The following is a 26,613-nucleotide window of genomic DNA, read 5'->3' on the forward strand; positions in this document are numbered from 1 at the left end:
TGTTGACTATATGTAAGTTTTGCCTTTTCTTGGTAAAACTTCTAGTTTCTCAAGAAAAACTGTATTTTTTGGACACTTTACTTTTCGGTTTCTGGTGCTGTGAAGCTTGGAGGATTTTTACTGCTATTTTTTTAAGCTTATTTCACTTTTTGAGCATTTGTTATGATGTGTAACCATGGCAACAAACTGGTTTACAATCGGGAGCAGCTGATTAACATTGGAAAGGCTGAAATAATACCTCAACTGAAGCCACAAATCCCAAACGAGCTAAAATGCAAGAAGCGTGTGTTACGTGCCCTTCCCCTTTTCGGCCACAAGATGGCCTCTGTGGCTTCTGCCTCACCTGTCTCAGCTGTGTGTAATTGGTAAATCATGGGCAGCTGTTAAAGGCTGCTCTCCTGCCCACAGTTCTTTGAGAAGGTCCAGGGTAGTGTAGACTCTTTTGAGTTTATACTATTCTCTTCTCCTTGTGTAGTCTTTGGTAAAAACTTGTTTGGCTAGCTAGTCTTCGGTTTAATCACTCCAAACAAAAGAGGTACTGGCAAATTGTCCGGCGCCTCAGGAGAGGAAGGCAGCAACTCGCTCACACTGTTTACAGTGGGGATGGGGAGCTGCTGACGTCAACTGGGGCTATAGTCGGACGGTGGAAGGAATACTTTGAGGAGCTCCTCAATCCCACCTACGCGCATTCCGAGGAGGAACCAGAGCCGGGAGACCTGGGGATGGACTGTCCAATCTCGGGGGCTGAAGTTGCTGAGGTAGTCAAACAACTACACAGCGGCGGAGACCCGGGGGTGGATGAGATTTGTCCTGGGTATCTCAAGGCTATGGATGTTGTAGAGCTGTCGTGGTTGACACGTCTCAGAGAGGAGGGTCCGATCGATAGTTGAATCTCAGATTGAGGAGGAGCAATGTGGTTTTCGTCCTGGCCGTGGAACTGTGGACCAGCTCTATACCCTTGCATGGGTGATGGAGGGAACATGGGAGTTTGCCCAATCAATCCACATGTGTTTTGTGGATTTGGAGAAGGCTTATGACCGTGTCCCCAGGGGCACCTTGTGGGGGACGCTTCAGGAGTATGGGGTGGGTGGCTTCCTATTAAGGGCCATTCAGTCCCTTTACCAGAGGAGCGTGAGTTTGGTCCGCATAGCCGGTAGTAAGTCGGACCTGTTCCCGGTGAGGGTTGGACCCCGCCAGGGCTGCCCTTTGTCACTGGTTCTGTTCATTACCTTTATGGACAGAATTTCTAGACGCAGCCGTGGTGTGGAGTGTGTCGAGTTTGGTGGCAGGAGAATCTCGTCTCTGCTTTTTGCGGATGATGTGGTCCTCCTAGCTTCATCCAGCTCTGACTTTCAGCTCTTGCTGGGTAGGTTCGCGGCCGAGTGTGAAGCGGCTGGGATGAGGATCAGCACCTCCAAATCTGAGACCATGGTTCTCGACCAGAAAAGGGTGGCTTGCCACCTCTGGGTCGGGAGAGAGGTCCTACCTCAAGTGGAGGAGTTTAAGTATCTCGGGGTCTTGTTCACGAGTGAGGGTAGGAGGGATCGGGAGATCGACAGGCGGATTGGTTCGGCGTCTGCAGTGATGCGGACGCTGAGCCGATCTGTCGTGGTGAAGAGGGAGCTGAGCCAGAAAGCCAGGCTCTCAATTTACCGGTCGATCTACGTCCCAATCCTCACCTATGGTCATGAGCTTTGGGTAATGACCGAAAGAACGAGATCGCGGATACAAGTGGCCGAAATGAGTTTCCTCCGTAGGGTGGCCGGGCTCAGCCTTAGAGATAGGGTGAGGAGCTCGGACATTCGGGAGGGACTCGGAGTAGAACCGCTGCTCCTCCGGATCGAAAGGAGTCAGTTGAGGTGGTTTGGGCATCTGGTCAGGATGCCTCCTGGACACCTCCCTGGGGAGGTGTTTCGGGCATTTCCTGCCGGCAGGAGGCCCCAGGGCCGACCCAGGACACGTTGGAGAGGTTACATCTCCAATCTGGTCCGGGAACGCCTTGGGGTCCTGCCGGAGGAGCTGGTGTAGAAGGCCGGGGAGAGGACGGTCTGGAGCTCCCTAGTTGGGATGCTGCCCCCGTGACCCGGACCCGGATAAGTGGAGGAAGACGACGACGACAACGACGATTATTCAGTGTTCCACACCTTTAATGTCAAGATAATGTAATTTAGTCATCTAACTCAAGCTGTTAAAAACCTTCAGAAGAAACATTAAATTGCATTCCAAAGAATGTGCATCTGCACCATTTTAAAAAAGCACATTACTTTAAAAACACATTTAGCTGAGGGACATTGAGAGAGCCAGAGAAGTAAATAGTCATGGACTGAAACAGGTATGGTTACTAAAAAGCTTAAATGGATACAAGAACATTGAAGCGATCTCCTGCTGCTCTCATATGTTTACAATTCAGTTTTTTATTTACAAAATAACAATCTTGTGTTGACATAAAGACTTACATGCATAAAATCCAACAATAGAAATGTGTGTTACAGCTTATATTAAAGGAAACCTCTAAAATCAGTAAGGCTTATCCTGACTCATTACTGAGCCTGCCAAGCGTTGATGATGGATCACTATGTGCTGCCTGGTCAGAAACAAAATAATGTTCTGCCAGCTTGTTTCGGCATATTAAGGTTCGCTGGCAAATTCCAGTTTGGAACGTGTTTAGTTTTCACATCTATTTTTCATTCATTTAGCAACATATTCAAGCACATTTTTGCAGAAAAAACAAAAACAAGTTTTACCGTTCTGGTTCATTTCATTTTTGAAAATGGCTGTTTTAGAGAATCACAAACTTAAAGTCGCTCCAGTCTTTGCCACTTTAGCTCCTTTCCATAAAACCATGTGACTCGCTCCTCCACCCTGAACACAAATCGTGCATTTTCAACAGATCACAAGCGTCGACAATCCACAAGCACGGCAACTGCAGCCAGAGAAGTGTGCATGAAAATAGGTAATTAAACATCCCCACGTATGGCTCGACAGCAGAAAGGCTGATTAACTGAATTCTGATGTCCTCTTTTCAGAAATCAATTGATCAATATAAGCATGTGGATTATTTAGACACCGTAGCTTCAACTTAATTGGCCTTTGAGGAGTAAATGTCATCAAATGTGGCAGATAAGATCAGAGGCGTTCAATTTTCACTCTCAGTAAGGTAGGTGCAGCTGAGTTCGATGTGTTTAAAGGGACTTCAGCAGAAGAGGTCCTGACACTAACCCCCAAATTCCACTACCTCCGCTCCGACACGAACGCCGGAGCAAAATCGGTCCAGTTGTAGTCAATCAGAGCTATTCCACTACTGTGGCCGTGCTCCGGCAGTGCGGCGCCGTGCGCCGCCCTCTGTTACGGCGTCCGGCAAAAATAGAATCGATCCTATTTTCGCCGGACGCCGGAGCACCTCCACAGTCAATGGACAGAAATCACAACTGCCCAACAGGAAAAGGAGCAAGCACAATTTCCGTTTTTCACAATAAATCGATAAACAAAAGGCGTTTTTTGTTTCATATGCACAGGTTTAACAACTTTTAACAACTATCAATGGCGGCTGAAGTTTAAATGCACAAAAGTAAGCCATAAATACAGTTTCTACTACCAAAGTAGTCACACTTTGTTGATCCAAACACTGCTGATCTCTCAACACAAATGATGGGCAGATTAAACAGTTCATGCCGATGCTTCTCCCACACAACGGGTGTTTGGATCTAACTTCCGCATTTTTCGTTCGGACTGTATCGCAAGATCTCGAAAGTCCCGCGCATGCTTGTTTGCCCCCCTCAGGTCTCCGCACCGGAGCGGAGCCGTTGTAGAGCGGGTACCAGTAAAAATTGAGTTCGGAAGCGAGCGGCTGCGGAAGGCGGGGGCGGACCGGAGCGGAGCGTAGCGGAGGTAGTGAAATTTGGGGGTAAGTGATTTCCCAAAGCAGCTGAGCAGAACATCCCCTTTGTTTTTTGTTTTTTTGCTTTAATGGTGTCTGTAACACTGTTTGACCCACACTTACTGTAGCGCTCCACCTGCATCAACACATGCACAAGTTAAAAATGTTCCGGCGTCCATTTCACAAAGATTGCTCTTTCATTACAGCTAAAACTGACACCCAGCCGTCGCACTTATCTGATTTAGTGAACAAGAGCAGGTGCTGTTCCAGGTCTCTGTGAGGAAGAAAAGCATCAAGAGCAACAAGATAATAGCCAGGAAGATCTCTGATATGAATAAGTACTGAAATGTTCTGAAATCGACCCGGCAATTTAGCTAATGGGCTCTTAAAAAAAAGAAGGGAAAAAAATCAGGATTATTATTTAAAAAAGGATGAATCGGCTGCAGGTATAGTAGTCCATTTAACCGCTGCAGCTTAAACGAGGTCTCAGACGAAAAGTTCTTTGTTATTAAAAGAAACGTGTACTCAAAGCCAGGAAAAATGGAAGTTTGAGGAAGATCCTTTGTGAGCAAACTGTAAGTGAGGAGGAAAGGAGGTCATAAGAGAGTTAGTGGTGTGAGTGACTGAGAGGGATTTCTTCAGATGCACAACAACAGAGGGAGGTATTAGGCCCTGGCACAGAGCTGCAACCAACTGTTAGTCTGCAACAACAGCAATGAAAGAAGCTGCTTGGAGTGTGAAGAGCTTACTTTAATTATCAGACACAGGAGTCAACAGTACGCCGCATCGTGCCTGCATTTATTCCTTTTTTTAGTTCAAGTGCGAACGCAGCCTCCAAGTGAGGGCCGAGGCCACGTCGTGTCTGGGGACTGCAGCTTTGGGTTTTCAAGAGGTTTATGCCGATAAGGAAGCAGAGGGGGAAAGAGTGACGTTTCATTTAGGTCGGTGATAAATTGTATTCAGTCATCGCTGCTTTTAGGCCTGATGAAGACACTTCTCTCCTCGGATAAGCAGCTGAATGCATAATGAGTCCTGTGAGCATCTAAGAGTGGGCGATCCTCAACAATGAACTGCCTCCTCTGGATGAAGCTAGCCAGCGTGTGATCTTGATCGAGGGATTTAAATGCTCCAGTGGAGCTGCTCTCTGGTCATAAAAATGAGCCGGAGGCTTTTCCGAGCAGCTGTCTCTCCTCCGTTTGGACAAATAAACAAATATGTTGTTTTGTTGAGTCAACACATAGCACGTGGTCATAAAAGGTTTCAGTGGAACGAGAGACCAAAGGAATGGATGCATCTTGATTAAATATGTAGCGTCCAGCAATGATCGGTTTAGGTACAGCCCGACCTTTCACCATCTGTTAAACAACGGTTCAGAAAGGAGACACAACATTGCGCGTGTGTTCCTTTTAAAATGAGTCTGCCTTCACACCAGCTGGGACTCACAAGTCTGAAAGATAAACAATAACTTTCTTTCCCCAAGGTCCCATCCGTCTGCCTCCACAAGAAAGAAGAACTCCAGTTGCTAAATTCAAGAATGATTTACTGAATCAAAGTGAACTTCTTCCATGACTTGTAATCTAATCATTAAATAAATGTTTGTTTATTGCTACTTACAATCATTATATAGTATAATGAAATGCTTCGTTAATCTGTGCTCACTGAATGGATGTTATGTTGTGTTGTCCACTAGAACCTGCCATGTGTTCAACATGTTTTGACGACAAGGTCCCACACCTGCATCTACAGTAACATGTACGGCTAAGTTAGACTACAACACATCAATCAATCAAAGCTTTATTTATAAAGCGCCTTCCGCAACCCTGTCAGGAAGCCCAAAGCGCTGAACATTGTACAGTTGTATGTAAATATATTGAATAAATCAACAATAAAAGAAATTCAAATTACAAAATACAAATTACAAAATACAAAATGGAAATTACACGATAGATGAAACATTCTGGTAAAGTACAAATGTGTGAAACACATTTGGATTGAGTGTACCATTGAAAACTGTGGAATGGATTCAAAATAAAAGATTCGAGATTGTAAGTAGCAATAACATAACTTGCCTCTTTAACCAGTCAGGCTTTCTGATATCAGAGGGTGTGTTTCTGAGTTGTCTTGGTAAAATATCTCCAAACTTATGTTTATGTATTTAGCAGACGCTTTTGTCCAAAGCGACTTACAAGTGATAACCAGCATGTTGCCCTTGAGGCTAACAACAACAACAACAACAACTTGACATCAATCATGGAGAGGCGGGAACAAGGAGTGGACAGTAGAGAGGGGGGACGGGTGCGGGGAGGGTGCTAGTTTAGAAGATGCTCTCTGAAGAGCAGGGTCTTCAGGAGTTTCTTGAAAATTGAGAAGGAAGCCCCTGTTCTGGTAGTGCTTGGAAGGTCATTCCACATTTGTGGAACGATGCATGAGAATTTGTCAGCCTCTGATTGGCTGTCCAAATAATAACAGCTAAACCTTAAAACTAGAACATTCTGAGTGATTTGACAGTTCTAGAGAATCAGTCAGACCGGCCATCTGTAGAAAAACCTCTTTAACCATCAAATATTTTGACACGTCGTCAAAACCTTTTTGCACCTGCAAAGCTGATGAGCAAACAGTTCCTGCAGAAACAAAGCTAAGATCGTTAGACTCCTTAAGAGTCCGCCAGACGCATGGTTCCATCCAGCTGTTGTGACCCGAGACATCTCTGGACTGAAGAGTCGGTACCACGGTATTCTACAGCCCTCCGGTGCCAGAGGTCAGCTGACCCCTGCGACTTTCAGATCCACCAAGAGGGTCTCTCCAAAATGGGTAAAGTAGACATGACAGATTGCGTCTGCTGTTCTTCTGATGATAAGAACTTAATAGCTTAGAGCAAACCAAATTCTTTTCACCAGAACTCAGCTTACTTTGATAAGGAAGCTCTGACTGACATGGCGTTAACACATAGGTTCCTTCATCACGTTTAGTTACACCCACTCACAGTAAATGCTTAGTTAATTAGTCATGTTTTAATTGTTTGTAAAATAAATTCTTACTTTTATAAACTTGAATCTTTCTTGAAGTCACACGAAGTGTGGTTGATCACTGAAAAAGCAAAGAACCTAGATCTTCTGAATTAAATCCTAGAATCTTCTTAATAATCACAATAAAGACCTAGCAGGTTAATATTTTATATTTATATAGAATATTACATCTTCCTGGTCAAAACAAATAAAATCATTAATTTGCCTCCACTACAAATAGTACATAGCATTTTGCATCATCTAACAAAAGAGATGCTTTCTTGGGAACAAAAACAACCCCCCACGAACCGGTAAGAGTCACGTTTAGCATAAACACTCCAAAACAAGATGCCTTCAAACTTGACTGAACCTTGCAGCTGCCAACATGGACTTCTTCTAGACAAAAACATTGGTCAAATGGGATACAATCTGCATTATTTTTCCACAGTATCAGGAATTATGTTTGGTGGAGTCAAGGTGAGGCAAAGGACACTGTTCCAACTGTCAAACATGGTGGTGGCAGCATGATGATGTGGAAAAAGGAAACGTATTTCAAAATTCTTCAAAACCAACTAAACTTGTACTAGATTGTTGAAACTTGGACGTAGTTGGATGTTTCAACAGGACAATGACCCAAAACACACATAAGAGAGCTGGTCACATATGAAGTTAAAGTACTTCTAGTCATCAGACACTGGTGAAATTCATCTCCGCATGTGACCCATCCCCGTGGGGCATGGTGAACTGCAGCTGTGGTCGTGCTCAGGAACTATTTGGTGGTTTAATCCGCCCACCCTGCAAAGGATTATGTGAAATTATCTAATCAGAGAGAAACAAGAGCTGATGCGTGACCATGCCATGGGAGCTAAAACACAAAATAAGGCTCAGTAACTCTAATCAGTCCTCCTCCTTGTGTACTTGGACTTCGATGAATTTGTTGGAATTAACTTTACAACTTTTTGCATGAGTGGAAAACATTTCGACAGTTTTCGGCGTTATGAAAGGTGTGCTGGCGTTTCAGGGGTTTAGTTCAACGGAGCACTCAGAGCAGATCATGTCCACCATGTTCTCGAGAAAATACCGACCTGTCAGACACCCGCCTGCAGACCTGACTGCTGATACAAATCTATAAATAAAAACACACACACACACACACACACACACACACACACACACACACTTCTTCACTCTAATCCTAGCAGTGAAAACAAAAAGGTCCCAGTATAATGATTTATAAAGCTTAGAAATAAAGTGTTTTGCCTGTATTGTCACTAGTCAGTGACTCTGCTGGTTCCTTTAACTGATTTGCTTGATGAACTGAAAGTTTACTTTACGAAGTGCCTTGACGCGACTCTTGTCGTGATTTGGCGCTATATAAATAAACCGAATTGAATTGATGCTTTTATTTCTTCAACCACCTGATTCATTGTTTTGAAAGTCAAAAAAGGAAAAACTGGATGAACATCTGCAACTGAGCAACTGTTGGGGTAAACCCAATTCAAGGTGGCTTCTCCAGCCAACTGACATTAGAAAACACAAAAATGGAGCTAAGCTGGGCAGCGCGATGTGTCCGCATCAACATCGGTACTGGCCGCTGTAAGTTTTTCACAGATAAATCAGTATTAGCCGATCTGTATTGGATCGATGTTTATTTCCATGTTCAATAAGTGCTATTTCTCAGTTCTAACAGCAGTATTAATATTGGATATCGATACCGGCCCAAATGTTCACATCCTTAGAAAATGTCCATTTTAGAAGTATTGGGTTAAAGGATGAGGCTTATTCCTCACAAATATTTAAAGAGCAAAATAATCGCAAAATATCTTTGAACATTTTTCATAAACTGTTGGAGTCAACCCGATTCAAGACAAACATCAGACCTAAATGACGTTAGCAAAAATTAAAAATAAACACTATTACTCTGTTACTTTTTAAAATTTGGAGCTGGATTCATTCCCAACAAATGCTCTGACTGTGAAGTGATTCCAACAGTTCTTTGGCCTTGACATTAAAGGTGAACTATGTAAAAATGACATCCTGTGGTCAGATTTGGTTACTGCAGCTAGTTTTCAAAATAAAACAAGTGGCTTTCTCACTACCGTTCGTGAGTTTTGTGCCTTTTGTCAGCTAGGGATCAGCACCAGAAGATTCTAGATGATGACAGAAGATGAGTCATGCTCTGTAAGTTGATAAATATGTTTCACTGTAATAACGAGTTATTTGTAATAAAATAAAAAAGTAGCTTGAGATATTTTCTGTACTAACAGACTTAAAATGTTTTTTTAAAGATTTGACCAAAACAAGTTTGACTCCTAGCTATTCGAAGTGAAGCTCTTTGTTTAGAACGGTACCGTGAAAGGTTCATTTCTCCATCCTCTTTACTTTTGTACCACACGACCTGTTGCCGCAAGCAAGGCAAAATTATTATTGGCCAGTTTTCTTTGTCCTTGACAAAGCATACGGCAAATTGGCAAAATGTTTTTGAATGTAAAATGAGAGCTAACTAAAAAAAAAGGTGTGCTTGGCAAATGTTTACACAGCACAATCATAATCACACCCGCAGAGAAAAGCCGAAGCACCAGCCTTCAAACAGTTTGGATAAGAAACATCTAGCTGGAGGCTTTGGGTCGTTAAAAATTCCTAATTTTCAAGAAGTGAAGTGTTTGGGTTCCTTAAGGATTTAGAGATTTTATAACGATAATGGTTTGCAATCCAAATAAAACGAATGATAAAGTAAACAACTCAGTCTTCTCTTCTAAAAAGCATCTATTTTGGTATGTTTGTTAGCAGACTTCAGACTCGCCAGAGGTTATTATGTATGAAACTGGGGCCCAATTACCTATTCTAGGTGCATTTGTTCTCTACAAAATATTTCTCAGTTTTAAAGATAAGTGGTTCCTTCAGAGCAGCCCTCGCCTTGTTTGATTCACCTGTTCCTTGGGAACAATCAGGAGGCGAGGGATGCCTCTCAAAAGAATGCGGCAAAACTTGCCTCGGCGGCTCGGTGTGGTAAAAGCAGACGGGCGGAGGCTTAGGAAGAGAAGCAATTGGACAGAAAGCTAGAAAGAGCTGTATTCTATTACCACTGATTTTCCCCTTCACGTCTCTCAGGCGACCTTCCCGTCTGTTTTTACTCTGCTCCGTGGCATCCACAGAGCCGTGAACTCCTCTCCTCAGCGGGCGACCGTGAGATCTTCTGGCTGAGAGCTTATAAAAGCCCTGTGATTGCAGAACACCCCAGAGCTAGGTATTCACCTGACACTGGAACCGTTGCCGTGGCAACGCTCACTGCTGGCCATAGGCAGGCAGAGTCGAACACACAGGAGGTGGAGAGCGGCAGCGGATGGGCGGGTAATCCATTTTTCAACACAATGCGCAAACACGCTAAAGCTCTAGGACTCTTGTGTTCATCTCAGACTGGATTCCTCACGCTTGCCACGCCCACTTCATGTATTGGTACTGTTATTGCCCCTCGAACGTACTCAGAGCAACTTTTTGGATCTTGGAAATGTGAGCTTTGTGGGTTTGTTAGTGGAGCGGTGAGAAACTCATAAGAAATGCTAACAAACATATTGATTACTCTAATTACCTTCATTGTCCTTCAGGGTGAAGTTGGGATTAACCGGGAGGTGGCTGGGCAGAGCGAAGGAAAACCTCTGTCCGTTGGCAAAGTCGTCCTTATCCACCGCTGTGACGGTCTGGATCACCTGGAGGACACAAAGAGGAGACACTGACTTTAAAAGGACCTGTGTGCCGCGGTGAAGTGTGCTTCTGTGTAACAGTGATACGCTCGTATTGCTGTAGCTTCCCAAATGGCCTCGGTTTGGAGAAGTACAGGTTATGACTATAGGACGGATGAGCTAACGGCTATCCAATAAAGTAAAATAAACTAATTGAGAATAATATGGATGCAACAAAGGATCAACACACTACAATATCACTGTGTGCCTTATGTTATGATAATAAATTGATATTTAAAAGCAGTGTATTGATTTTTTTATTGAGAATTTTCATGAAAACGTCTACTCTTTCTTTTCTGTGCTGCAGTTCAAACTCTGACTGCTAGTTGGCTGCCATGCTCCTATTAAATGTAGTCACAAAAATTACCTAAAAACGATTTGGCTTTCCGTAAATCACATTATCCCCCTGTTGTTTGACATATTGTGTACAGGTACACACCACTAGAAAATAACAAAGAAAAAAGTGACCATTAGATTATTAGCTATGTTTTTTTGATTTGAAGCAGTTTAAAAGAGCAGATTTTCTAGAGCACTCAGACTCCCCGTTAGCTCATCAGTCCAACAGAATGTACAAGCTAACAGCAGCTTTTCAGCAGTCTATGGCTATGGCAACTCAACTCTGTCTCCTATCCCAGCCTGAGCAGGACTGCGGGAAGGCCGCTGAAGCATCCAGGGTCACTGCAACACTCCAACCCTCAATGCTCCTCCCCCATCCACACTGAGGTGACATGTGCTGCTTATCATGGCTGCAGGAACTGAAGTGGGGATAGTCCCACCCCACCACCCCACCTAGTGGACACTTGTGTTGTGTGATGTCTGAAGTCTGTTGCATTTCTGTCTGAGGTGTTTTTTTGCAGTGCAAAGCTGCCCACCTGGTGGGAGGGTAACTGTGAAGTGCCTTTTTTCCCTCCACCTGAACCAATCCTCATGTTACCCTCTTATCTCTATTAAGGTAGCGCGACTCAGGGTTGCGAATGACCACAGTCACCAATTCTTGTCATGTGTCTTGCCCATGTATGTCTGATCTCTGAATTGTGCGTACTGAAACTCTAATTTCCCTCTGGGATTAATAAAGTATCTTTGATTGATTGATTGATTGATTGATTGATTGACTGATTGATTAAAAGTAAACTAGTACGGTAACTATTAAAATAACTTTGACACATGATGCATTTCAAAATGGCTCACATATACTTCTTAATATCAGCACTGATTGAGAATTGCTGGTAAGTTCTGAGAAACGTCACGGTTGGTTGATCAGAACTAATTAGAGTAAAGTTCATTTAAACAACAATAAGGTCAATGTGTTAATATTTACCTCTGAACAAATCCTTTATAACTGCGAAGTTCAAACTGGAGTCAAACAGACTGTAGGAAAGTAGTCATCACACCTCAGCCAGATTAGCTGCTGCTACCTCTGGATTGTTCCATTATCACAGGAATTTTAACTAACCATTAAAACAGTTTAGGGGGTGCTGGAAACTCGCTGACACTACAGGTCAGTGGCTCCATGAAATCTGCTGGGTGCCGGGCCCAGGTCTTTCAGCGTCGCCATATTAGCTGTGATGTTTCCTTCTACAGAAGCCCGTGAGGACAACATGCTCTTAAAATTTGATGTGTTAGTCATTTTGCTGGAGGTTGTGCTCCCGGGGATTTTTTTTACCCTAATGGCTATCTGTTGGTAAGGTCTTACTCAAACACAAAAATAACAACACATTCTCACACCCGAAGCAGCTGAAACTGACGAAGCGTGAGCAAGCGTTTGTGTCCATCGTCCGTCGAGAGGCGACGCGCTGTGCCCGAGCGTTGCTTTCCGACGCCTGCGGAGATTTTAGCGAATTGTGACCTTTACCCTCTTGCTATTTAGCCTTCCTCTCACCCCCATCCAAACCGTAACCCACTTGCACGTGCAAAAATGTGTTTCTTGTTGTATCGTTCCTCTCAAACATGGTTAAGGGGAAATTAGAAAGAGAAACTGAGTTAAGGTTAGGATGGGGGGAAGAGAAAGGTTAAATGGCTAGAGGTTAGAGGTTAACTCATTCAACGCCATTGACTACTAAAGTCCATCCATCCATCCATTTTCATCCGCTTATCCGGAGTCGGGAAGCGCGGGCAGTAGCCTAAGGTGAGAGGCCCAGACTTCCCTCTCCCCAGCCATTTAGACCAGCTCCTCCGGGGAGATCCCAAGGCGTTCCCTGGCCAGGTGAGAGACGTAGTCCCTCCACCGTGTCCTGGGTCTCCCTTTAGGTCTCCTCCCGGTTGGATGTGCCCGGAAAACCTCACCAGGGAGGCGTCCAGGAGGCATCCTGACCAGATGCCCGAGCCACCTCAACTGGCTCCTCTCGATGTGAAGGAGCAGCGGGTCTACTCCGAGCCCCTCCCAGATGACTGAGCTTCTCACCCTATCTCTAAGGGAGAGCCCAGCCATCCTGAGGAGAAAACTCATTTCAGCCACTTGTATCCGCGATCTCGTTCTTTCGGTCACTACCCAAAGCTCATGACCATAGGTGAGGGTAGGAACGTAGATCGACCGGTAAATTGAGAGCTTCGCCTTCTGACTCAGCTCTCTCTTCACCACGACAGACCGGTACAACGCCCGCATCACTGCAGATGCAGCACCAATCCGCCTATCGATCTCACCCTCCAGTTTTCACTCACTCGTGAACTAAAGTCGTCATTTTAAATCCAACCGTTCACTGCCAAAGACGACTAAAGTCGTCATTTGCATGTTTTTACTGTGTGGGCATTGGAACGAGCCCCCGCACCGTGAGAACAAACATCTCAGCTCTGAAGCCGATCTTCATCCGCATACGTCACACGTCACATGATCAGGAAGCAGAAAATCCATGTGTTAGGAGATCGTTTTGGGCCGTTCCTGTAAAAAAAAAGTGAGGCGCGAACCGGAAAAGCTTCTGCCGATCACAATTCAACAACGGATTATGAAAGAACGGATAACGCTCGAAACGCGCGGATTCTTCCTGATGTAAGAGGTGAGTGTCCGCTTTGTTTTGGTGTCGACATCATGCTAGCACGCAACGTTCTGTGACTCTTAAAAAAACTGTAAAAAAGGTGAGAAACACTGGCAGCGAAGGGCTTTATGATCAGGAAACGGCTGGCAGTAAATGAGATAAATATCGGTGAAATGTCTGTTTTACAGCAGGCGACGGAAAGCAACGCGTTGGAAACTAATTCTTGGTCACCCTTCGTCAGTTTCAGCCGCTTCGGGTGTGAGAAAGTGTTGAAAATAATGCTTACTTGCAAAGATTTAGGTATGTCCTAACCCCTATCACCAGGGAAAATACACACAGTCACTTTAAAACAGCAATCTGGAGTTTTCCCCCTTTCAGGAATTATGTAGCTTTGTTTAGAATTATGTAAAAGTTATAGTCTGTTCTGTGATATAATGGAGGCAATATGTCTTTTTTATTTAATTTTTTATTTTTTTGCTAAACCTGCCCCCCCCCCCCACCCCATCCCCTAGAGTTTCATGTAATCTGAATTGAAGGCCGCTCAGCATTAGCCAGTAGGACATCCATCTATAGAGACATCAGTCAAAGGTTGTGCATGAGCATTTGCAGAAGCACCTACATGTAAAAAATCACAAGAATGATTGTAAAACAATGTCTTTTAGGCTAGCTAGAGATGCTCACCCACTCACAAACAAGAGGCGTTGCTTCCAGCCATAAATCACGGAAGTGGGAGGAGGAGCTTAAGCTGCAATACAATTTACTACCTCTAGATGGTGCCATCTGAGAAAAAACTCCAGATTTCTGCTGTAAATTCTCAAAGTTTAACTAACAATAATAAAACCTAGTTGAATAGGAAATGTTTCAGTCAGATGCAGCCCTTAAACACATTTAAATTTGTTTATAATCAGATAAAAAAATAAACTAGCCCAAACCCGCCACTACAATAAATTAAATAAATCATCCAAATACAAAACAGTAAACCAGATATTGTCTATTAGCCTGAAAATGCCAGTCTGAGTGGGTGATGAAGTGTGTTTTTGCTTTAGTTCATGCATTATTTTCTTGTTTGAGTTTATTTAGTGAGATGTTTGCTTGTTGACAGATAAGTCTGACTGCCGACGGTGTAAAAATATGTCAGTACCAACTGAATAATAAATGTACTATTTCAAACTATTTTGCAGTATTGTTTTTGCATTCCTACGCACAGAAATCAGAGCTCAGATGAGATTTTGCTGCTGGTATGCACTCGGAAAACCTGCTGGAATTCAAATTAAAGAGACAATAACCTTTGGAAACATTCAAATGGTCCTGACATGGAAACTGAAACCCAAAAGCTGTGTGAGGGGAAAAAAAGGAGTGTTTATGTTCCGTTCTGTACATTGTCAGCTGAAGGTTCAACTTTCCTCAAGAAATTATAATTCGTCCTGTTTAATCCCCTGAGTCAAGAACCCTTACCCCGGCTTTCCACGGTAGCCGTCAGCAGCACGTTACTGCAGCAGCACGTCATAGCTGCTGATAGGAACCGCTGTGGTCAACAGAACCTGTTCCACTGGAGCCGTCGGCAGCCGGCAGCAGCGCGAGTCGGCCGCGTCTCAGGAGCAGCATGTCGCGGCCTTTACGCGCCGGTTCTATTTCCTACGCGCGACGCCTCTGAAACGGGTCAAGTTCGACATTTTTGGGGAAGGAAAGACAGGAAATCGGACGCGGAAATGGAGAGAAGCTCCCGAGATTTTCAGAATAAAGAACGTACTGCCTTCCGGTCGCTTTACTTTAAAAAAGGTTACTAACTGTGCGGCCCCGTGAGAAGTTATCACCTAGCTAGCGGTCTCCTTTGTTTTTCAGGTCCGTATTGGCGATTATAAAACGGACAGAACATAAAAACACAAATATTTTGGAGTCATGTTGTAGTTTTCTCCTGCTTGTTGTTGTGTTTACTGACGAAGTCACTCGTGTGACTTCGTGCTCTGTCGGTGACAGTTGCTCCCCTGCTGATTCGCGTCTCGTGGGAAGGGCCAAGCAGCAGCTTACGCGAGCAAGACGTGCTGCTGCAGTAACGTGCTGCTGACGGCTCCCGTGGAAACCCGGGGTTAGCTAACGATTTAACCTTAATTCAAATTGAATGCAAACTTCGATGAAACTTTTCTTCCACCAGCTTGGAACCATTAACAATTTATCTAGTTGTGTGTTTCCAGTCTTAACTCCATTATACTTTGCAGAACCACCCTTTCAGCCATTTCCATGCTGCTGATTGCTCTATATCTCACAAACCTTCTCAATTTGAATGAATCAAAGACTACTGAGAGCAAATTGGAATGAGCTTCAATTTAGAGCTGTCAAGCTTTGCTGCTGAGATACTCATTTTTGAATAAGGGATGATTAAGCAGCTCTCTGTCAGAGTCGTTACCGCTCTGGTCTCGCCGAGCGACCCAAAACGCTGAGGGAAACAAGAGTTAAGAAGTGAGTGCAAGCAGTCGGGGGAATGAGGGCCAGTTTACTGTGCAGCACCACACATTTTTTTTTACTGAGAAGTCTTTGGTAAAAAGGGAAAGCAGATTAGTCTTCCTCCTGAAGAACCCAAGACTCTCACCTGTCCAGGTCTCGAGTTCTCACAGACAATGACTTCCTCTTCGGTTGATACTTCTGGTGGATTGTCATTCATGTCCAGAACCTGGACGGTAACAGGAACATGTCTGTTCAGGTTGGGGTTATCTGCAGAAAAGGGAACATGAACAAAAGAAGTCACATGTAAGCAAAATGAAACACGGAGACACGTTTGAGTTTGAACCAGCTTGCCCGGGTCACAGATGAAGATCCTTCAGCTGTAGAAAGTTCCCAGCATACAGTTTTTAATTATCTAAGCAGGTGTGCAAGATATGCAACCTAGACATCTCACGAGGCTTAAAGGGGATGTCATCTGCATAGAGATGGTAGGAGATTCCTTTAAAGAAGCTAAGGATGTGCTGGAGAGGGCACCAATGTTTCGCCCAGTTTCACCACCATTATCTCAGTTAAAGACATTTTTGTGTTAGCAAAAACTACATGGATGTGGCAGCCATCTAGAATTGGGTTGACTGCAACAATCAAAGTGACAATACAGTTTTTTAAACTTTAAGTTAGAGCTTTAAAATTTATGAAACTTGACCAGTTTCATATTTTACACAGCTCTACTGCCCTCTGCTGACCAAAAGCTGGACTGGATTGTTTTGTGGAGCAGGTAGGTGCTCTATAGGGGGCACTCTTTATCTGCTTCATGGGTGTTAGCTGTTATGCTAGCATATAGCATTTTCAGGTTGATGATCGTCAATTAAAAAAAAACACAAGAAGAAAAAGAAGGAAGTGTGCTTCTTTGTTGTCATCATGGTGGAGCCTGGAAGTAAGAGTAAGAGAGTAATGTCTTTGGAAGAGAAGCAAAGAGCTAAAACCAGAGTAAACATCAGCAAGGTCTACACTAGTTTAAGGGAGCTAAATGAGGCTACTAAATCACAGACTGATGGTGACCTGGCTTTGTTGCTACTTGACTTGTAAGTAATAATATTTTTTGTCTAACAGTGTGGAACTTTTAACTTTGTGGTTTATTTTAGGATTTGTTGGCTGATGTTAGCTCGTTGTTAGCGTTAGCTACAGCAGGATTGTTGACGATAGTTGTAAAGGTTTGTAAATGTGCAAGACACATTATTTTTTATAAAAGTTAAACAAAATCTTTCCAGTCGTTCATATGCCTCTTTGCTAAAAATCATGCTTTGTGGACGCTCAGCTGCTACGATACCAGTTAATAGTCAGTATCTTTAAAACACTGTGAGGTTATAGTAACGCTTTCATGGACTATCATAGAAAAATAACAATAATACATCCAAAAGGCTGAATATTTAGTAAAGTAAAAAACAAATTTGTTGCATGAGATTGTAATAAATGGGTCTCGGGTGCTACCGCACAAAATGTTGGCTGATTAATTGTAAAATTGAAATATTTCCAAACACTTTTGGTGTTTACTAATGTTGATTTCCTCATCTAATCATCTTTAACTCATTCACTGCCATTGACGACTAAAGTCGTCATTTGCATTATTTTACTGTGTGGGCATTGGTACGAGCCCCCGCATCGTGAGAACAAACATCCCAGCTCTGAAGCCGATCTTCATCCGCATACGTCACATGTCACATGATCAGGAAGCAGAAAATTCATGTGTTACGAGATCGTTTTGGGCCGCTGCTGTAAAAAAAATTGAGGCGTGAACCGGAAAAGCTTCTGCCGATCACAATTCGACAACGGATTATGAAAGAACGGAAAATGCTCAAAATGCGCGGATTCTTCCTGATATAAGAGGTGAGTCTACGCTTAGTTTTGGTTGTTTTGGCATCGACATCATCCTAGCACGCATTGTTCTCTCACTTAAAAAAAAACTGTAAAAATGGTGAGAAACGCTGGCAGCGAATGAGTTAATAAATACTGTTTTTGGTGGACAGAGACAGAGTGATATACAGTTCTATTGAGAGAGGAAAAAAAAACATACACACATAAAACCTGAACATATGAGATCAGGTCACATTTGACCCTTTGGTCAGTTTTACATCCCAGGTGTATGCATATAGAATATATTTACTGTGCCAGACTCATGGACGTAAATTTTTTTGGGGGGGGGGGGGGCATGTCCCCCTCCTCACTTTTTCCAAAGTCAAGTTTTGACCCCTGCACCTTTTACCATCCAAAAAACAATATTACGCTATATTAAATTGACACTGGTTGAGCTCTAGGACCAAGCAGAAAACAACAATTTGTGTTGAAGCCTGTTTACCATTAGAACATACTGTAAGGATCCCCCCCCCCCCCCCCCCCCCCCCCCACCACCACCACCACCATGTCCCCCCACTTCCAAAGTTAAAATTACGTCCATGGCCAGACTGGAAAAGCCTTTCACTTCAAGGCAAGTTAGAAGATGCAGGACGTTTTTTGGAGTGAGGTGTTTGGCTGCCAAGTCCTGAGGAACCTGTTTAGACAGTTGAGTGGTTTTACTGGGTAACTTCCAGACGTGATCATGAATTCTGCTCAGAGAGAGCAGCAGAACACTAGCCGACAGAAACAGCACGTTTTCTCAACAAAACCATCATATGTGAAAAACAGGCTAGCAGGGGCAAAAGGCCCCTGGGAAATTATCTGCAATGAACCTTTATTTGTTATCTTGCAGATAAAAAAAACTCAATATATATTAGTATAATCACATGCTTGTAAACATTTTTCCAGCGTTTACACCTTTCATGTGTCCGATGCAAGTCGATGAGACGTTTCTGAACGTCTGGCCTAAGGTTGGTTTATGCTTGACGCGTCCGCGAGGTCCGCACGGCTCCGCGCGGAAAAGTTGCGTCATTTTGCGTCATTTTAACAAACACGCCCCTCCACCGCGCCTCCGCACGGCCCAGAATTTCCGCAACGTGCACCTCGGAAAATTTCTAACCACGCGGACGGACGGACGCGGAAAACATGGCGGACCGGCATGAACTAGTACGGCAGAGGTTCGTAAACACAGACATTTGTATGATTCAGCTCTCAAAGATCACCGTGATCAACATGTTGTTAATAATTCTTGGAGAGAAATAGCTCGCACTGTCGGAAAAGACGAGAACGCTGTTAAAAATGCTGAAATGCTGTGTTGTAAACAGTAATTTCTACTTCTACTATGGTGTAGTGTTGGATGCATGCCGTAGAGCTCCATGCTGCCCCCTACAGTTTGGGAGAATATCGGCTCACCGCAGAGACTAGCCGCATGAACCATAAACGCTGCGAGTTGTTAAGCGCGTTCCATCCGTGAGCCGCATCACCGCGTGGAAAGTGAATGCGTCAAGCATAAACCAAGCTTTATGCTCTAAACTGCTGCTGAATCGTGCAGAGGACTTTGACTTCCTCCCTTTCCGTGAGTCCGTGCTCATTCAAAGAGGTAAAACAAACGTCTAGTGTCTTGGAGTATTACTGCTCACTGAATGCTAAGGAGAGACAAAAAGATAAAGAAACATTAGCGTTTGAGCCCCTGTTCATTCACAGATTTGTCTAAATGTGATTAGAAATTAAAATTACCCATGTCACCTCAAACTGGGGCTGGGTGGGGGCTTATTAACGTAAACACTTTTCAGAATAGGGAAGGACGTTTAAACAATTGGAACTGATTTGATTTTAAAGACAATTATAAAGAAATACACTCCATCCTGTTTAAATAAGCTCTAATCAGTATGCAAATGAAGTCCACCCACTATTTTCTTTTAATTGTTCACTTAACTAATAACTGAATTGGGATTGTGTTGATTCCTTCTACATATACTGTTTAAACTTTGAGCTACACTGCTAACTGGGTGCTATTACAACAATTTTTGCTAGTTAACTGAGTTATTTTTTGCCAATAGTTGCTTTTTTTTCCAAATTTGCATAATTTTTTTGAAGTGGATGATAATTAAATACAATTGTAGTTTAATTAAAACAATGTGCTTTACACATAACTAGGTTGTACAGTTGTTTCCTGTGGTTTTTCAAAACAGCAAAGGCTTTCTTTGAAAACCTTCCATCTTAAAGACTCAAAGTTCATGACTGCTGTTCTCAACTTTGAAAATGGCTGTGATTATGCTTAAGCTACAGAGAAGTATGGACAGAACGCTTCTATCCCCGTCTTTTCTTTAACAGTGAAACCACAATATCCTGTTTACGGGTGCTGCCATGTTTGAAGGCAGATTTGTTCGGGGTTTGAACTTGCAGATATGGAACTGAAGGTCTTCCCAATCCACTCCAACAAAACCATGATGCATTCATTAAGCATTAAATAATTAGTCAGGAAACAGCCTGCAGTTTCGGTAGCAACAGTATAACGGCACTAGGTCAATGGTACTAGTCCCTCCTTTCATTAACATTGCATGAGTGCATTTTGCACGTCTTGGCCGCTCTTGCCGACCCGTGTTACATCAGCAGAACAAAAACAGTATTTAAAGATTTCACTCAACACATTCACCTCATCTTTAACGCCATATTATGCAACTTTTTCACAATTTCAAATCATTTTCTTGAGCCAGTATGTGCTAAAATGATCATTTTACAGGGTTAATGAAATGTCACAGCTCTCACTGCCTTCCGTGGTGAGAATATCACACTTGCAACCTCAGAGTGGCAAGCTGCCACCTTTTGGACTAAGAAAATAAAAGGAGATGACACGCCTGACACTGCAGTCTGCTTCTGTCACGTTTCCTGCATGATTTTGATCATGACCTCAGCTGATTTGTTTAATTTAGTGATGAGCCGCTCCTGTAGACACTAATGAAGGCTGGGGAGACATCTATTTTAAGGTGTTAAAACAACAAACGCACAGCGAGGAGATGCAATTCACTTTTGGTTTCACCAAGTGCACACTAGGGGGTGCTAAAAGCAGATCAAAACCCAAGTAACTGCTGTAGATTATTTCTGCAAATTAACGTCAAAGCAAACATCCAGATGGAGTATCAGGCTTAGTACCTTCATCAGAAAGTTATACATGTCTACTGTCCTCTGCTGGAGGACCTACAGGTGGCAAGGGCCCATTTTATTTCTTTATTACTGTTACACTGTTATAAAATCACATAACTAAATAAAATGTTATTTAATAGTTGTTATATTAACATTAGACAACACACCTGCTCAATGTTTCATCATTCGTGCTTTAAAGCAGAGGAGTCAAACTTCAGTCTTCGAGGGCTGGTAAACTGCATCCTTTAGCAGTTTCCTTGAATCACCTGTGCAGCAGCTCATCAGGCTCTCCAGAAGCCTGTTAATCACCTGCTGGTTGAACTAAGGTGTGTTTTAACTGGGAAATCACCAAAACTTGTGGGAAAGCGGCCCTCGAGGACTGGAGTTTGACACTTGTGCTTTAAAGGGTTGAACTGGCACTGTAAGGCTACAACAACATAAACCTCATAAATATCTTTTATTTTGTGTTCTTGTAACAAAAGACCAAAAAATTTGCTGCTAAAGGACCTTGTAGCAAAGGAGACAGTCTGAACTCAACTTTTAAAATTTATTGGAGGATAAACTGCCCCAAAAATCCCATTTGGTATTAGCACAGCACGAGAAGCAAATCTAAAGTGAGAATATCATCTACTAGGGTATCATTCAGGCCCGGAGTGGCTAATCGGGAGGGTCTGGAGAATTCCCGGTGGGCCGCGCGATGTTTGGGCCGCATGGGCCGGTGCTCTCGTTTTTGTTCTTTATCATTTTATTTTTATTTTTTGGTGCCGGTGTTCAGTCATGGCACTGAGGCCGCCAGGCTGATCACATACGCTCCTCCCGGCTGTCTACCTGCAGGCTGCAGCTCGTTTTTTTCCCCGTATGCGCCTGTTCGCACCACGTGACCACGCAGTTGACGGAAAGATGGAAAGTAGAAAGAGCAAGGGTGGCGCGTAGAAGGCAAGAATTAAAAAGAGGAAAGCACTGGAAACAGATGCAGCTAAATGTGCAAAAATGAGCACCTTTTTTTCTCAAACAAGCTTGCGGTCTTTAACTTCAAATGAAGATAAAACGGGTAAGGCAAGTCAAGAGGTTAAACTTTACCGACTGCAAATCACCATTCAAGTTAATTAGGCATCAATAATGAATTATATGGCATCATGACATAACGTTATGTAATATAATTAACAGTATGATGTGACTGATGCCACCAAACTGTCTTGTAGCCCCTCAGAGTCAAACACAAGATCCAGTAGGCCTAATAAGCACCAGGCAGAAGCCCACAATTCCACAGCGGGCATGTACAGGTAGGATTACTTATTGAGTCAGTGAACTGAATATTATTAAAATTTATATGATGAAAACTATCCTGGCTCTATATGAAAGTGTTCTAAAATGCTAGATGATTCAGCATTGATCAGAAAGCGTGTAAAAAAGGAAAATGAATGCTGAAATGTGACCATTTTCACACAATGTAGTGTCAGAAGAAGAGTCAGGAGCCAGCAGTGAGGATATTGCTCCTGTTGGGATAGAAGGTGAGCCAACTCATGTGCAAACATCAGTTTCATTATAATAATTTTAATGTCCAAATAATAGTAGTGACCTGTTGTATTTTTATTAGTAAATGCACAAAGCCCACAACAGATAGCTATTAGAATGAAAGTAAAATGAAATAAGCCTGCATATTTTGCCATAGAAAATATTTTCATTGGTTACAAAAATGTGTTTTCCATATCAAATGTGCTAAAGCTTTATAGATGATTATTTTAATTGTGTGCAGGTGAGTCTAGGGAAACTGGAAAAAGTGTGAAAGGGAGTGCTGAGTCATTTCATTTTAAAGATTTGAAAATCTCAGAACAGCTGTTTGAACAGAAGGTAGATTGTTATATTGTTAGAGAATGTGTTGTAAAGAACAATGTTGGAGATGTGCACTGATGTTCAAGTAAACCTACATTGTAAAGCAACTATTTCTTGCACTGAATTACAAGGCTTTACCGAGTAGTGTGCTTTTGTAGACCATACATATAAAGTTCTAACATGATTTTAATAATAATTCGTTAAGTGGGCCGGTCTGGGGTCTGAAACTCCAGGGCTGAAAATGTGTCCCACTCCGGCCCTGGTATCATTTGATGAAGATTTATAGATATTTGAAAAAAAAAAAGAGGCTACAACCCCAAAAAAGCCCAGTGGGAGTTGTTGCTGCATATTTGCTTTGAGATTAAGTAAAACGTAATTTTACGGCGAAAAGCGGCTCAAAACGTAGTTATAAACCAATTTAAGCAAAAGTAATAAAAAACATTTTGATGATGTTACAATGAAGTCAAGGTAATTTGTAAATTACATGTTGAATATCTACATTTTGCTAAAGACATTATTCTGTGAGTAAAGAGCCTATCTGGTGCTGATTCATGTACTCACAGGGTTTTTATGGAACCTTCTTTATTGATATTGATTTTGACTCTGGTGTTCCTCTCTATGAATTTGAACCCAGCCTGCCCTCTCGCTGTTGCATCCCCTAAGGGTGTCTTGTTATCTGGTGGGAATAAGAAGAAAAACGGGAGACCCTGCCTTTTATTTTTTAATTGTTTCGATCTAAATCACGTTGTTGTAAAATAAAGCTAGTTGATGGCTTGAGTGCACTTCTGATCGTTTGCTAGCTTGAGGCTAAACATCAAGAGTTTAGATAACCGGAGTCTGAAGTTTTCACCACAGCTCAGCATGATGAGCAAAACAAGTCAGGAACTGCTTTCGCTGTCAATCTGATGCTTGAACACAAGCAAAGGAAACGAACATGATGCTTTATGCTGGCGCCATGGCCCAGAAGGACCTTTATAAGTTTTACTGAGAGCATTAGACAGTGGTTTATTTGTATAAGTACTATTTACAAATGCACATGGGTACCTACCAACCTCCGAGGCCATTACAGTGATGTTGTGCCAAGGCGTGTCTTCTCTGTCCAGAGGCTGCATGGTACGTATAACTCCACGGATTTCATCTATTCTGAAGTATCTTTCTCCGTCCTCCTTGCTGTCCATGAAATACCTGTTTGGAAAATATTAAAACAATAAAAAACAATAATAACAATCCATCCATGCATTGTCCTCAGATTATCTGTGGTTGGGTCGTGATGGCAGCAACCTAAACAGAGAGGCCCAGACTTCCTTCTCCCCAGCCACTTGGGCCAGCTCCTCCAGGGGAATCCCAAGGCGTTCCCTGGCCAGATGAGAGACATAATCCCTCTTGCATGTCCTGGGTCTTCCTTTAGGTCTCCTCCTGGTTAGACGTGCCTGGAAAATCTCACCAGGGAGTCGTCCAGGAGGCATCCTAACCAGATGTCTGAGCCACCTCAACTGGCTCCTCTGGATGTGGAAGAGCAACGGGTCTACTCGGAGCCCCTTCCGGATGACCGAGCTTCTCACCCTATCTCTGAGGGAGAGCCCAGACACCCTGCAGAGAAAACTAATTTCGGCCGCTTGTATTTGTGATCTCATTCTTTCGGTCACTACCCAAAGCTCATGACCACAGGTGAGGGTAGGAACGTAGGTCGGCTGGTAAATCGAGAGCTTTGCCTAAAAATGAAAATAACAAACCAAAATAACTTCTAAGAGAAACTCTGGCGATGATGGACCTCTGGAAATAGGCACCTCTAAGTGGTAAAAGACAACCTGTTGCAACTTGAATGGTGTTTGGTGAGATCTGTGTCCAGGTTCAAGGCTAAGAGCATGCAAATCATTCCATAGCACACTTTTAGTGACTTATAGTAGAAGCACCATTTCATAAACCTGGGTGGCAGAAGCAGAGGTGCACCCATGGTTTGGACCATGGATGTTGCTTCTTCAATGAGCACTTAAGCAGGACTAGCCATGCCGACCTCACACAATCTGCATCGTGCTCAAGCCGTGTCATTAAGCTGCTGTAAGAAAGCCGAGCTGGATGATGGATCACTGTGAGGATCTGCTGCTGATGTTTATTGCAATGAGGGACCAGGAGGCTGTCTGAGGGAAATAACTGAGAAAAACCTTCTTTGAGACTAGTATAAACACATACTTCTCTAATTCGTCACAATCCAACTAGGTTTTAATATGTTATAAAGAAAGTAACAGCATCTTAATCAAGTGTGAAGTGGGTCTCATGCTGCGTGGCGTGTTGGCAGGACAACAGTACAGTTATACAAATATCTTTGAAGGTTCAAGTAAATCAAGTCCTTGGTTTCCAGAAAAGCCCCAAAACTGAATCAAAAACGTCATTCTATGTATCCAACAATGCATTACATATGTACTCTAAATAATAACTATAAAGTTCTAGTAAAGTTTGTACCACAGTTGCAAATAAAGCTATAAACATTTTGTGACCATTACAATCCTATGCCTCAATTTTTAATGTGAGTGATCTAACTAATGTGTCATTCCCTTGTGAACGCCCCCTTTAGAGTCATAAACCATGTAATACAACGGTTTCCACACACTGAGTAATAACAATCATACAAAATAAACCGACCTTTGTTTATGAAGAGTGGCGTCTCCAATTAAGTATCTCAGAACACGCTCCACGTGCTTCGACTTCTCCCTAGGTCATGCTAAGGCAAGTATTAGTAGACCTGTGGTTCTTAAAGGTTTTACGAGCACCACCTCAGGGAATGCTAAAGTGTCCAATCACCACTTATTGTGGCAGACAGTAATAGCCCCACACGTTGTGATCCTGGCTCTTCTTCTGTCCCAGAATAACTCATTAGAAATCTGAGAGAAGTGAGTCAAGTTTCCTCACAGTTTCACACATTTTCTTGCTCATAGGTCCAATAAAAAGCTTTACTGGCACATTGGTAAACTATCTATAATTACACAAGGTTTTTTAATAAAGGAGCTTGCATCCCATCTTTTTAGCCATGTTTACTTAGCACCTCATACGCTGGATTTTGATGGGATTGGTCTAATTGACTTGGAAATAGTCAATGCCAGCATTTATTCTGAATACCATTAAATGCATGCATGCATTTCTTAGCATTCATGTTGATTGGTTGATACTTAATTATCCCCTTGAGAAAGTTGGCCCATCTTCGTGGGAGCAGTAGACCGGCATTTGAATAGCACCCAAGAGGTGACTTTCATGGTTTATGCCTTGTATTATGTGGCCAACTAGGGCTTGGGATCTACTCACCAGTGGACAACCACACTTCCCTTCTCAGCCACAGCCACACCATACATGCTTGGGTTCTCCGTGTTCTCTAGTTTCCCCCCGTAGAACAAAGAAATGTGCATTTTAGGATTATATGTTGGCATTATATGTACCTGTAAATTGTTTGAGTCTAGATTAGGCCGAATCCCACCTTGTTTACGTTTCTGCCTGGTTTACAATGTAAAACATAAAAAAAAGAATATTAAACTCCTGAAAACTATATTAGAAAAATAAACAACTTCAGTATTTAGTAATGACAACAGACACCACTCTGACGGGTGTCTGCCGATCAGTAATGGCTTTTCAGCAACTACAGTCCAATTAAATCATCTGGTGAATTATGAGCTCAGCTGATTCTCTCATGAGGTCAAACATGAAATGAGCATTGACTGTGTAATCCC

General features: G+C 42.8%; 1 protein-coding gene across 1 annotated transcript in view; it reads right to left on the reverse strand.

Moving 5' to 3' along the window:
- Positions 1-26,613, reverse strand: part of LOC107383081 (cadherin-18) — a 164,207-nt gene that overhangs the window by 25,071 nt on the left and 112,523 nt on the right. Inside the window, exons 8-10 of the mRNA XM_070553262.1 lie at positions 23,946-24,082; positions 16,179-16,300; positions 10,472-10,589 (exon numbers count right to left, since the gene is read on the reverse strand). Coding sequence (XP_070409363.1) covers positions 10,472-10,589; positions 16,179-16,300; positions 23,946-24,082 — 377 coding nt within the window. The remainder of the gene's footprint in view (positions 1-10,471; positions 10,590-16,178; positions 16,301-23,945; positions 24,083-26,613) is intronic.

This window comes from Nothobranchius furzeri, chromosome 7, assembly GCF_043380555.1.
Source record: "Nothobranchius furzeri strain GRZ-AD chromosome 7, NfurGRZ-RIMD1, whole genome shotgun sequence".
Lineage (NCBI taxonomy): Eukaryota > Metazoa > Chordata > Actinopteri > Cyprinodontiformes > Nothobranchiidae > Nothobranchius > Nothobranchius furzeri.